General features: G+C 37.9%; 1 protein-coding gene across 1 annotated transcript in view; it reads right to left on the bottom strand.

Moving 5' to 3' along the window:
* Positions 1-1318: 1318 nt before the first annotated feature.
* mib1 (mind bomb 1) overlaps positions 1319-14163 on the bottom strand; it is a 345512-nt gene continuing 332667 nt past the window's right edge. The window contains exon 10 of the mRNA XM_069831395.1: positions 1319-1500. Coding sequence (XP_069687496.1) covers positions 1345-1500 — 156 coding nt within the window. The 3' untranslated portion in view covers positions 1319-1344. The remainder of the gene's footprint in view (positions 1501-14163) is intronic.

Consider the following 14163-nt stretch of genomic DNA (forward strand, 5'->3'; position numbering starts at 1 on the left):
GCGCAGTGCCCCCTTTCTGGAACTTATAAAAGTATCTGTGCGGCAAAACCTTTTGTAAGACTGTACAGTTACAGTACGACTCCAATTCTGCGAATGGTTGTAAGCGTACCGTGGATAAGTAAACAATAATGATTCCAGTTCAGTTCAGTTCAGGCACTGGCACCGAGCACATCACAGACGGTAAGAGATGTCTGTCACGAGGACGTCTTTAGACATGCAATAAAAACTGCAAGTTATTAGTCGAATTGAAAACTGCGAAAACTTTAAACGTATCGCAAGTAATTAGTACAAAATTAATGATGCCACACGATTTATAATGTTGCTGTCTGCTGGGCTAAATTTTCCACTGAAACTCTAAAGGCAAGGTGGAATAAATTACTCACATATGAAGACGAAAGTACGACTTCTGAATGAAGAAACTACCAGTCATGCTGCAGGCATTTTATAACATACTATTAATTTTTGAGAGCAGTGTAAAACTATACGAGTAAATTTGTTAGGAACTTTTTCAATCTTAAAAATATTACAGGTCATAAAAGAAAAAGAAAAACTGTATATTTAATGTATGAAGATGTAATTTGTATTCAAGCAAATCGATGGTGTTGAAGAGCAACCTCGTATCTCCATACATAAAAAATCGATTTTACAGGACAGCGAAGAAACATTTTAATATCTTGATAACGAACATATGTCTGACATAAGAGCGTATTTAAAACTCTTCTTGTGAAGTCTGTATCCAAGTCTTGACTTAAGATGTGTTTGCAGAAGTTTCTGGAAAATTTCTTTCTTGGAAGTCAAGTGAAATCTTACTGTGCTTTTTTTTTCTTGGCGTATGAGGTTGCTGTTCAACACCATCTAAATGTTACATTATTATAACTTTGCGTACTTATTTGTGGTACTATCTTGATTATGGGTCTTTTCCTAGTACGCCTGCATCGCTGCAGCCTTGATGAACCAAAAGAGGTGGGCTCTTTTTGTGAAGGATTTTACACAGAATTGAAGTTGTACTGTAGTTATGTAAATTTGTAACAAAGGAATTATGTACAGCATAGGTCTATCTACTTAAACCGCATAAAGTATGAATGAAACCAAATAAGTTACCTTAGTTTTGAGATTATAAAACATGTGCAGCTAATCCTGAAAGGAGTCAGTTCATCGTCTTACATGTTTGGGTGTATATTACAGTGTAGCTAATTATGATCTCATTTACGTTTGTGTTTTAAATTAAAATAACAAAAAACTGCTATCTCCTGCTATATTGTAAACGCCAATTGTAAGAATCTCTGGAGTGGGGGTTGGGGGAAAGAGGCCAATTCAGAATTCATTTGGTATAAAGGCAGTTCCCTACCTTGGATTGCCGCGAAGAGCCGCATGATGGAGAGCGTTGAATCCGTTGTTATTGGTGAGCATGATGTCGGCATTGTGGTCTAGGAGCAGCGTCAGCATGTCGTCGCGCTTCTTCGAGATGGCGTCGTGCAGTGGCGTGTCGCCCTCCGAATCCTGAAACAACCACACAACGTTCTTGAAATATGTGATGTAGGTGGAAAAAGTAATTTTAAAGCATTTATGTAGGCCTAATGAAATGAATTATAGTTTTGTTGGTTACAACATTATTCTGGGGAGGTCTTCAAACATAAGAACTGTTTTCTTTTTTTCATTTTTTAACTGTGCCTTACATGCAATAAAAATAAAGTGTGTGTACATTTTCGGCTCAATGGCACTACAAGTTAATTTTTTTTTAATTATGCAAATTAGTAATAGGCCTATAATCAAAATGTTCCATGCGCACTACATTTAAATGAAGTTCCTTTTCCATATAGACCCTGATTCAAGGCAATATTTTAATGTTCAGAAATTCATGATATCTCGATTAGTTTAGCCACAATAAATGTTTGAAATAAGATATTTACCTATTCATATTTTTATTCATATAATAATTTCTAGCTACTTATTTTCAAGATACTTATGACTTCTCAACGCTAGACCTGAGATAATATATACATAGATACGTACGAATATTTTCATTGAATTTAGTGAAAACTGCTTGCACGTGAAGCATTTTGAACATCTAAAAGTGTACATAGTTCCGAGAGAAAACGCAAATTTGTGAAAACGGATACAAAACTGATATATGGAGCAAGTTCCTGGACTTATAGAATACATAGAGGCAAAGAAACCTCTTACTGTCAATTTCCCAAGTGTCCAAGGGATAGTCCTATTTTTATACAAAAAGCAGAAATTTGATTTCTTTTTTAAAGCTCAGTTCTACTGTCACTTAACCAAAATACATTTGTGGTACGTACTTTGCTCTATGGTCGAGAGCAGTGCTCTCCTTCTCCAGAAAAACTGATTATAAAGAAAATCATATAGATCACCACTGTAACACCCGACTGACACTAGTAAACTAGTGATACTTGGCTTAGCTTTTCGAGGTCCGGACTCTGGAAGGATCCATGTACTGTCCAAATTTCACGAGAGGATCCCTGCGAGGGGAGTATGGTCCTTACGGGGTAAGAGGAGAGGGTAATCCAGTAACTCAGCGTTCTTGAAGGAGCAGGTGGATAGGAGTGATGTCGGCTGGGACAAACAAGACTCAGTCAATGGCCGACCGGTTCCGTGTTGGGGGTAGGTTAAAAGAGTGGGGAAAAACTCGCATTCCTTGCTCGGATCTTCTCGTGAAATGCGGACTGTACTTAAGCTCTCATTGGCCCACTGTTCCTCTTGTACAGAGAAGAAAGGGACAGAAAAGGGCCCTTTTAAGTGATGATTCAGGACATTGCGTTAAACATTAAATCTAATATCATTGTGGTATTCTAATAGTGTATGTTAAACACAAATGTGTAAAACTTTCAGTCTTTTTTTTTTTGTGGAGGCCTGGCTCGGGACCTCGAAGAGTGAAGGTGATTGTGGAGTATTGGTGAAATGATGATAAATTAAGGGGAATGGGAGAATCCCGACAAAAATCCCTCACGCCCGCTTTGTTCACCACAAATTCCTTCATGACCCAGACGGGGATCGACCCTGGGTCTCCACGATAGAGGCTAACCACTCGGCCACGGGCGAACTGCAGATGAGATTTGACTTGGCCAACACATACACCGAGCCAAGGTCAATGGAAGAAGCAAATCCATCATATGTCAAATGCATGCACAGACAAATGTGAATGGAAAGGGCCCATCACTCTCCACAACACCCACCCCGCAATGGACCAAAACGAGGCACCATTAAATATGTTAAATACGAGTATTTCGTGTCCTTACCATTATGTGCTAACGATGAATTGTTGCTGGTCATTCTATAAAGACTGCGAACATGTCAAAACTGAACATCACGGGCATCACACTGTATTGGTATACATACAGAAACATTGTATCTGAATTGCGAAGGATTCTTCACCTCACGCAAAATTCCGGCACATCCGGCAACGCTGAAATAACCTCTGCAGTTGCGAGCGTCGTTAAATAAAACATAACATTTTTAACGTTGCACCGCATGCGAATCGGACTTTCAAGTATAGGGAATATAAAAAAATACAATAAACTTAAATTAACAGACTGCATCAATTTTTTTTACTAAAGATTATTATTTTTGGTCCTACAGAATATATATGTGTTATGGTAACAATTAATATTAGTAGAGAAAAATTCGCTCTGTTGCTAGCAACAGTGCATATTTTTGTACAGATTATTGTGCACTTTACTATGGAATCCCGGCCATCAAATGTCTCAACTGACTGCGCTCCTTGTACAATGGCAGTTGACTTGAATAAAATGTCAACATACATGCCCAACTTGGAGTCAAGGCCACTAAGGGAAAAAACACTGGAGGACGGGAGTTTGATCCGGTGCTGTGGATTGGACTCGGCGTAGCTCAATGATGAGAGAACCAAGGTCCCGGGATCGATCCCCGGCGCCGGAGCGAATTTTTCTCCTCTAATATTAATTGTCATCAAATTCTGATAAATTGATGCTTTTGCCCATACGGAAGGGTGCAAGTGTGAGCACGGCGGAACTCAACATGTGGCCAACTGGTGTTTAATTCTGGGTTGTGTCAGACCACAGCTCCGAAAGCAAGCGAAGAGCTGCTTTTTGCTTGTCTCTCATACAAACAGCGGGTTTTAGAATCTCTCCCACCCACTTCAGGTTTCTGTCTAGTGTCTGGGTTGACCACAAATAACGGAAGGATAGACAGCACTTTAAGATTCCCAGAAATAGGCCTACTGTACTGAGTATTGCAGTTCATATAGCGCAGAAACGTTGGATAAAATGAATCTGTACAGGTTGGAAGGCGTTTAATGATAGTCATTTTAAGGGATGAATCCTTAAGGTTGGTCCACAATAAACCGGGAACGAACACGACAACGAAAACGAGAACGGAAACATTGTTAAAATAACTGTATTTAAATGTGAGCATTCACAATTAACTTTCCCATTCCCGTTCCTGGGCTCTGGCAAACTTCTCGTTAATTGTACATGCTCACATTTAAATATATTTAACATTATTTCCGTTCTCGTTCTCGAAGATTCCGTTACCGGTTTATTGTGGACCAGCCTTTAGCATAGTATAAACGGAAAACTTCCACAACATTTCTTCCATTGCATTTAGATCTCGCACAAATAATATTTTAGATGATAATGTTTGATCCCATTATCTTTTAAGGGGATGAGCTACAGAAAAATGACAGTTTTTGAAGAAATTTCATGTTTTTTTTTACTTTACTCTAAAAATATTTTATATACAAGCCATGCAAATATAATATATGTAAAATAAATCAAATTCTGATTTTTGAGTTCCAAAAAACTAAATTTTGAACGTTACCCTTGCTTCATATGCTAAATTCCAATGCTCCATTACCACAACCTATGTTTCAGCTATAATATGCACTATAAAAAACATAGAAAACTCATTCCAAAAAACGGTTTCCAAAAATAAACGTCATATTTTCAAATTTTATTTTTTTAAAGAGTTATTTCTTGACTTAGATCATTCAAATTTTCCTGATTAATTCATAATCATGATCATAATATGCTGTTAAAATTTCAATACATTATCTCTTAAAATGTAGAAATTAGAAAATTCAGTAGCGCATCCCCTTAAACACATTTAGAATACACACCTTATAAACTTCTTTACATTAGAGTTATCAATTTCAACAAATAACTTATCTTGCGTTACGTATGTCATATTTATGATTTAAGAGTAATTATTTCAATACTTTAATTAAATCACTTTAAGTACTGGATGCTTAGCCACACTGTTACCGAAATGTATAGACATGCTTCATGCTAAGGCCTGAATACAGGAGAACGTTGGTCGTAAAGCGTTTTGCAGAGTGGAGCGAGCAGCAGGCGGTGTTTGTTTTCATATTTACCCTCACTACTGCGCAGAAGGGGTGCAAGTGCTATTGAATTTATTGAGATGTTGCAATTTTTTCTAAAACGAAGTCTATTTCCTACTAAATAAAAATATAAATAACGGAAATTGGCAAAGGAAAATTACGTTCCTTTTGTCTTAAGAATTTACTATGTGATGTTATTGTCACTGAGAAACTGCCAGCCCGTACTTGCAGTTCAAAACACAAATCTTCCATCATATGATCATTTTGATGGTGGTGGTAACGACATTGGCTGTGATATACGTCAATATGCAGTAAACATTTATACTAAAACCCTGTCATCCGTCCCAACACCTACTTCCTCTCGTCTAACACTTTTCAATTAAAACTTGTAAGGTTGAAGAAGGGGCTTTGAAACACCCATCCCCTTTTTCGAAAAGTGCAAACGGATAAAATAAAGTTTCCTTCAGATTCTTTCTCTCTCTCTTTCCGTCCTTCAGCCGCAGTGAAAAGTAACTAATAACATCAAGTCAAGACACACCAAGTCCTCTAACGAACAAAAGTAACAAACAGTCAGGCGGACGCAGATGTTACCAACCGCAGCCTTGCAGCCCCGGCACGGATACTTAATTACATTCCCATTAAGAGTCAGCACTATGGCGCTAGTGGCGACTTAAAAAAATTCTGGTGCGTTGCTGAAACTTCCACAAAATTAGTTGGCAGACATTGACTGAGGTTTTTCTTTGTGTAGTTACCCGATTTTCTTCCGCAAGCAGCAGCCAATGCTTTTCTAATGGCCAAAGAAGAGAAATTAACAACTACGTCAAATATAAAGTAAGAAAATTCCAAAAAAATATAAAATCTACACTTACAAAACGTGATTATAAATTAAAACATAATGACTAACTCCTTGTATATTTGTACAAAAAAACAAATAGTCCATCTATACGCAACGAGCTTTATAGATGACGCAACGGTGTTACATCGAGTTTTTAAAGATTTAAAACGTGTATGTCCAGTTAACGATAAGTTTCACGTAATTTTATTTGTAGAACAAATCAAATTTTTTTTAATAATGTTTTATTACTACGCTGTCTTTTTAACATCATCTTCACTTTAAATTCGAACTCACAGTGCTCCTATCAGCTTCAAAATTCAATGGTCCTATCTAAGGTTGTTCGAGATTTTGTCTTTCTGTCGATCTGTAGTTGGATGAAAATCTTATCAAACCTTTCTTCTCTCATTCCTCTTAGGTATGCATCTAGTCTGTCCTATATTGTATTATTCCACAATGTATTGCTTACTTGCTTATGGCTTTTAAGGAACTCAGAGGTTCATTGCCGCCCTCACCTAAGTCCGCCATCGGTCCCTATCCTGAGCAAGATTAATCCACTCTCTGCCATCATATCCCAGCTCCCTCAAATCAATTTTAATATTATCCTCCCATCTACGCCTCGGCATCCCCAAAAGTCTTTTTCCCTCCGGTCTCCCAACTAACACTCTATATGCATTTCTGGATTCGCCCATACGTGCTACATGTACTGCCCACCTCAAACGCCTGGATTTAATGTTCCTAATTATGTCAGGTGAAGAATACGATGCGTGAAGTTCTGCGTTGTGTAATTTTTTCCATTCTCCTGTAACTTCATTCGTCTTAGTCTCAAATATTTTCCTAAGAAACTTATTCTCAAACACCCTTAACCTCTGTTCCTCTCTCAAAGTGGAAGTCCAAGTTTGACAGCAATACAGAACAAACGGTAATATAACTGTTTTATAAATTCTAACTTTCAGATTTTTGACAGCAGACTAGATGACAAAAGCTTCTCAACCGAATAATAACACCCATTTCCCATATTTATTCTGCGTTTCATTTCCTCCCCAGTGTCATTTTATTTGCTCCTGTTGCTCCATGATATGTGAATTTTTCTACCCCTCCGAAGGATAAATTTCCAATTTTTATACATATTTCCATTTCGTACTATATTCTAGTCACGAGATACAATAAACTTTGTCTTTTCGGGATTTACTTCCAAACCTATCTCTTTACTTGCTTCAGGTAAATTTCCACGTTTTCCCTAATCGTTTGTGGATTTATTGTTTTTGTATTCAATTCATAATTAATGATTCACATGTTTATCATGTCTCGTACACACTTTACTATTCCGGACAAACTTCATTTATCCTGTTTGTATTTAGTTTTTGTGTAGTGACATAGCTTTCACTGCCATATAATGTGGACAACAGCATTACTGTGTAAAATTTAACTTCTACCGTTCCACGATACAAACATACAAACACTCTCTCTTTATAATAATATTTAGTATATTATGAACACATACGAATATCATCCGTATAAAAAGGGTTGTTAAACGAATACTAATCCGATCTGTATCGTTATCTCCCAGTCGGAAAACGTAACATCCGCTATAATTGTCAATGTGTCAGAGCCTATCAGTTTCCTCTTTTTCTTCATAATGTCGATGCCATTCCTCTTCCCATTTTGTCAGTACCAACATAAGCGTTTCTTAAGTAGGGATGTTTATATTCTATTTTCTCTAGCACTTCTTTGACTCTCTCCTCCAATTGGTCTTGGTTTTCCGTTTCCAGATCTTTGCTCTTGATTATGATTATGTCCGTTTTATCTCTCTTACGCCTCCATACATCGCTCTCTTCAAATGCTTTCATCATGTTTTCGAGGTCTTTGATTTTCTCTCCTTCATTTCTTGTGTAATAGGCCAGTCCCAGAATTTTTAAGATTGTGCAAAAAATGTTATCAATTAAAGTTACCACATATTTAAAAAAAAAAAACCTATATTAGTTGTGATAGGTATTTTCCATTACGTAATATACGCTAAGCAACATTGCTGTCGTATAATTCTTTAACTGTGTTGACCAAACGTCGACAACTGGAAAGAATAAAAAATCATTAGAAAAATAATTTTGTGCGAGTTCGTGCGTATTTGCTTGTTTTCCGCACAGAACCAATATGCGGTAAGTGTGAAATACCATATTCAGTATTCCCAACGTAACACACATAACAATTTCCCTCTTCTTACTCCTTAAGCGCGACATTCATTTTACTGCTTTCGGCTTTTAACATATTATTTTTAGAGACGTTTAACATAGTAATAATTATAAATTGGAAACTTACCAATGCAATTTCACCTAAATTGCAATGTTAATTATTGTTTTTAAATATTTGCAAAAATTAAGTAAAGTCTACTACTCCACGAAACTTATTGCATTCCTGATACAAGTAACATTAAGGGAGCCGTGAAAAAATCAACAAGATTCCAGATGCCGATGTTATTACTGCAATATGTTATATAAATAATATTGTTAAAATATTAAAATGAAAAATAAATCATTACATAACCTTACCGTTTGTTTTAAGTTCGCATTTATAAACTGGGGGAAAAAAAAAGACAGACGTATATCACGGTCTGCTGGAGTATAGTAAACACAGACTACATTTTATAGCAACAATGTTCAAGAAAGATATTTTGGTTTTCCGAAGTTGCCGTCATTAAACAGAAACCAACATGGAGATTTCATTGCAACTAATTAGAAATTCGTCTTTCAGGTATGTAATAAACGATCTTCGCACAAAATAATGTACAATACACGACCGGTATGTTTGTTTTTATGTTCTCGGAAATTAAAAAAGCTCAACTACGTTTCGCTTTTACAGTCTTTTCCTCGACCATGAAAACGTCAACATAACGCTCTTGTAACGTATATTACTATTGTTGGGAGATGTTTAATTATATATTTAATCTATAATTTTCCCAGAGATAAATGTCACCCGGGTTTAAGTCGGGGAATAGAGTTTTAACAGTTCATTGTTTGTCTAATCACCGATACTGCGTTGTTTCCGTAACCAGTGTGTGAGCGCACGCTCGCCGATAGGCAAAGTTGCCGCTTTCCGGACGGGAGATAATTTGATCACCTCGCACAACCTTAAGGGATATGCATAGTGCGTCTTTCTCGTGTTATTGCTTGCAGAGGAAAATAGAGCACACGTACCGCTTGAAATACTTGCCGTACGCAGAAACCCGTACGTGTTTCAATTGGCATTACTTCCACGACCGTGGTTTTATACAGCTTTAAAAATTTACCGTTGTCGTTGCCTATAGGACGGAACAAGGAAAGCCTACGAACTCAAACTGAAAGAAAGGGAGAATGAAAAAGAAAGAACTTCGCTAAATGCTGTCAAACATCATTACAAATGAGGTACATCCACCTATAGAGGCGGGAGCTGCAAAACGCTCAATCCACGATTCGACAAGTTCGTCTACTGCTATCACAATCGATTTTTCTCTCGGGCCGGTTATCAGCTACCAGCTAGCATCACACGAGGGATTCGAGTGGTGGGGGTGGTAGGGTTTCAAATGGGGCTGAGGGGCTGCAAAGAAGAGAAGGAGATGTGCTGTATAAATACTACTTCTTCCTTCTCTTCGAGGTCGCACATCCTTTCTTCCAGAGAATCACTTTCAAATTCCGATCGCGTAGGTAGCCATCTTTAATCTGCCTGCAACACCACCACCGCCGACGTAGCGTACTGCAGAGCTGGGGACGAGGTTATAATAACAAGCGACGGGAAAACTGACAGCGCGAGGTGACAAATGAAGGCATGGGACACAGCTCCAACCCACTGTCGTGAAATATTGGTTCATATGGCTGACTTGAACTTTGACAGGGAAAGAAATTGAGTACATTTCCAAAGATATCGCTAAAAACCATCCATACTCGCAGAATGGGAAAACCTGAACACACATGCAATCTGTTTCGTCATAAACATGCAGCGGTCAAATTAATAGCTACTTTATATTGACATTTTAATTCCAGTAAGGAAGCCTAAATCAACTTTTATAAATCAATTATAGTTTCGGTATTATTGTATAGTGATGTGATGACGATGATATATGGCTATACAGTATACAATCTCTCAAATCGATCAAAAGTGCTAATGTTGACGACTATATATTTTTTTCTTTAGTTCGTACGTGATTGACACATAGGCTAATTGAAGATATTACACAGGATGTCCAAGGAGAAATGTAAACTACTTCAAGGTAATGTAGTTTGGGTTAACCTACATCGACTTATTCTTATAAAACTTATGTCCGAAATCTAGCGATTGAGGAGATATTAATGGGCAAACTATTAAATAGAGAAAGACAGTATACACTTATTCCTACGTTTTAGAACAATGGAATATGTTACTTTATTGGGGATGCTGTATCTTGCACTCTACTACTACGCCAAATTTATTTCTCATTAAGCACAAAACTCAATAAGATAATAAAATTATTGCACAAGACAAATTAGTAATGTCATCCTTCTTATGAATTTGATGAAATGCAGGAGAAGTACATTCATGTTTATGTTTATACAGGGTGTAAACTGCCAAAAAATACTGGTGACAGAGCATAAATTACTTGAAGAGAAAAGGCTAATACAGTTTTTCAGTAACTTTTGTGGTTTCTCTACAAAACAAAATGTTATTCTGTGAGTCTAACGTTTTTGCAAATGATAGTAGACCGTAATTATTTACTTCTCTCCGCCACCTACATTGCAACTGTGGTGATATCCTTGTTTACAAATCAGGGTACTGTGCTGTCTCTCTGTTGTGGTGGTGTTAGCGTGTGTTGGAAGGTCATTGTCAATGACGTTAACATTTACTCGAACAGTAAATATTAGACTAGTCCACCATTGTGGCGGAGGGGTTAGCGAGTCCCGGGTTCGATCCCCGGTCAGGACGAGTTGTCTGGGTGAGGTTTTTTGGGGGTTTTTCTCTCAATCCTATGGATGAATATCATATAACTTTATCAGGTGATTGGAACTCCACTCATCTTCGCCACTTCCTTTCCTCCCCCATCATCCTTTCCTCATCATCCCGTTTCTAGTTTTTCAGACCACTCTACAGTCGGCCTCCCGGAACTACTGGCTCTCTCGACCGGCCTCCGTGGAATGTAGCTAAGCGACGTTGGATGGCTTCTGCAACGAGCACCCGAGGCGGACCTACTCGGGGGGAGGAGTTTCGCCTCGGACCGAAAGGGGGGCCTTGGGGGAAGTTGCCGAAGCAGGAATGGTATATGGATTTCTGTTGGCTGTAGGGACCGGTCGTTAGTGTCATGTGGTTGGGTTGGTGCGCGTAGGGGGATCTGTGGCACGCAACTCATTCTATATCGAGGGTTAGCGCAATAGAGCTCAACAGGTCGCAGTGCTGGGGCATCCGTGCACCCCCTCACTTAAATTCCATTCCACTTCAAATATTAGACTACTATTAATCCAAAAAAAAAAAACATGGTATTTATGAAATTAAAACACAAAACTAGAAAAAAAAATCACTACAAATCATATTTAGTAGACCTAGATGTACAGTTTGTATAATTATGGCAATTTATACCTTTTACATCCTGTACATTAAACATACAGAATGATTACAAGCCCGTCATTACAGTCTGTATGAAAGAATTAGAGTGTTATAATAATATACTACAGTACAGTGGCATTATTCTACAAGTTTAGATACAAGCGGAGCAGAATGGCTTGTAAGTTGAAGTGCGTCGGTAATGAGGAAAGATAACCTATTCTCGAGACAATAACACTGCTATTACGCATTCAAAAATAATATTATTAGAGATTAGCACTGAGTTACAATAATTGCAATAAAGGTAGGGTAAACTAGGTAGTTATTGACCAGTATACGGTGATTGACCGCTTCCTTTTTTCAAGTATATTGTGAATAAACCACGATCGTGATTTCACTTTTTGCTGGATATACCTCTAGTAACAACCTTTATTTGTGGCTAGTTGTCACTGTTCATCCCACTGAGTTAGTTTCTGTTGTCTGAGAGGACTGAAATCGATTGGAAATGCAACTGAACGTAAAGAAGTGTAAGTAACTAGAGAAATTGCTAAGAATAATGCACACAATAATTTATTTATTCTGCAAAGAATACATAAATTCTGTTGCTCGTTTTTGCACTCATATTGTGAGAAAAGGTATAAGATTTCCGTCCACAGAATATTATTTTGTAAAAGTTTTTATAAGACATAAAAATGCCCGTGGTCAATCACTATAAAGTGAATGTCCGCATACTACAGTGATTGGTCGTTTATAAATTATTTGTTAGAATAACGACTAATTTTCTCCAATTCTATATATGTTATCGGTTAAATGATGGGGATTTTTACAAGACTGGTACTATATTATAATGCCTAAGCCAGGTAAAGTGCAGTATACAGAGGAAGCTTAAGAAGCGCTATAGAACCTGTCTGCAGTGCAATTGGTTTAAATGAAGCTGCCAAGAAGTTTGGTGTCCTAAAAGCAACCTTAGCGTCCAGAAACAAATATCCTGTTGAAGGAAAAGTGTCCTTTGGTCCTCGCCCAGTGCTGGGTGAAGCCATTTGTAATAACATCAGAGAAATGACACACACTTGAGAGAGAAAAATGGAAGAAGAGGCAAGAGAAGAAAGGAAGCGAATAATAGATGAAAGAAAAGGCAGCGAGAAGAGCTTTTTTATTTTTTTAACTTGGTTATTTAACGACACTATATGAACGTCGATGGAATTGATGATCGCGAGATGGTATTTGGCGAGATGAGGCCGAGGATTCGTCTTAGATTACCTGACATTTGCCTTATGGTTGGACAAAACCTCGGAAGAAACCCAACCAGGTAATCAGCCCAAGCGGGAATTGAACCCGCGCCCGAACGAAACTCCGGATCGGCAGGCAAACGCCTTAGCCGACAGAGCTACGCCGCCGGTGGCGAACAGTTCTTAATGAGAAAGATCAGAAAAGAAAAACGAAACAGACAAGAAAAAAGTGAAAACTGTGAAAATGTGTCGTTCAATCGCTAATAAGCGTGTGGTCAATGACCGTGCAGTAGACGGTCAATCACTAATAAGCGTGTGGTCAATAACTGTGCAGTAGACGGTCAATCACTAATAAGCGTGTGGTCAATAACTGTGCAGTAGACGGTCAATCACTAATAAGCGTGTGGTCAATAACTGTGCAGTAGAAGGTCAATAACTGTAAAAGTGGACTTGTTTTGTTTATTAATTTACCTTTGCATTAAAATTTTATTTTTTCTTTTGTTTATTGATTTTGACTTGTTCCTGAATCTTCACTTGACCCAATGCCTTTAAAATTCTCTCAATAAGTTACCACTGTTTTCCGCTATTTCATTGTTTTATTATTCATTAGCTTAAGTGGTCAATCACTATACAGTTTACCCTATTACTGAAACTGAATGAACATATACTGAGCATGGATGATATAGACCTACACGTATGTGGCAGGAGTCACGCCCCTCCGTATTTTGCAGATACGATAACAGAAACAGCCCCTGTCCCTCATATGTTGCAAGCCATCTCGTCAGCTCGTAACTACTGGCTGTTCATTTCAATGTGTGTCATGACGTCACTGTTGTTGGGTCACCGATTTGAAGCGAGTTTCAGCTTGTATGTTAGAGAAGTTGCCTATTATTTAAGGCGTTCTTCAATCTGAACTTGAGAACGTGTACGGTATAAATTGAACGTCGTAGCAACAGATGGCGGTCTGTACGCTACCATAACCTCTTTCGAACTGTTTTTTGCGCCGGCAAGTCGTACGCAGGGTATTTGTTATCATCGGTTGCGTACGGTAACATTCCACAACACAAATCAAATGCTCCGTGTCCATGTTGACCGTCGAAGTTAATGGCAACATATACGTAAGTAATCGTTTTAACCCTCTTCCCATATCCCGACAGTACGTATTTCCAGCGCAGGTTAGAAAGATTCGAATGTAGAAAATTATTCTACTGTTCTGTGATTTT

Source organism: Periplaneta americana, chromosome 7 (assembly GCF_040183065.1).
Source record: "Periplaneta americana isolate PAMFEO1 chromosome 7, P.americana_PAMFEO1_priV1, whole genome shotgun sequence".
NCBI lineage: Eukaryota > Metazoa > Arthropoda > Insecta > Blattodea > Blattidae > Periplaneta > Periplaneta americana.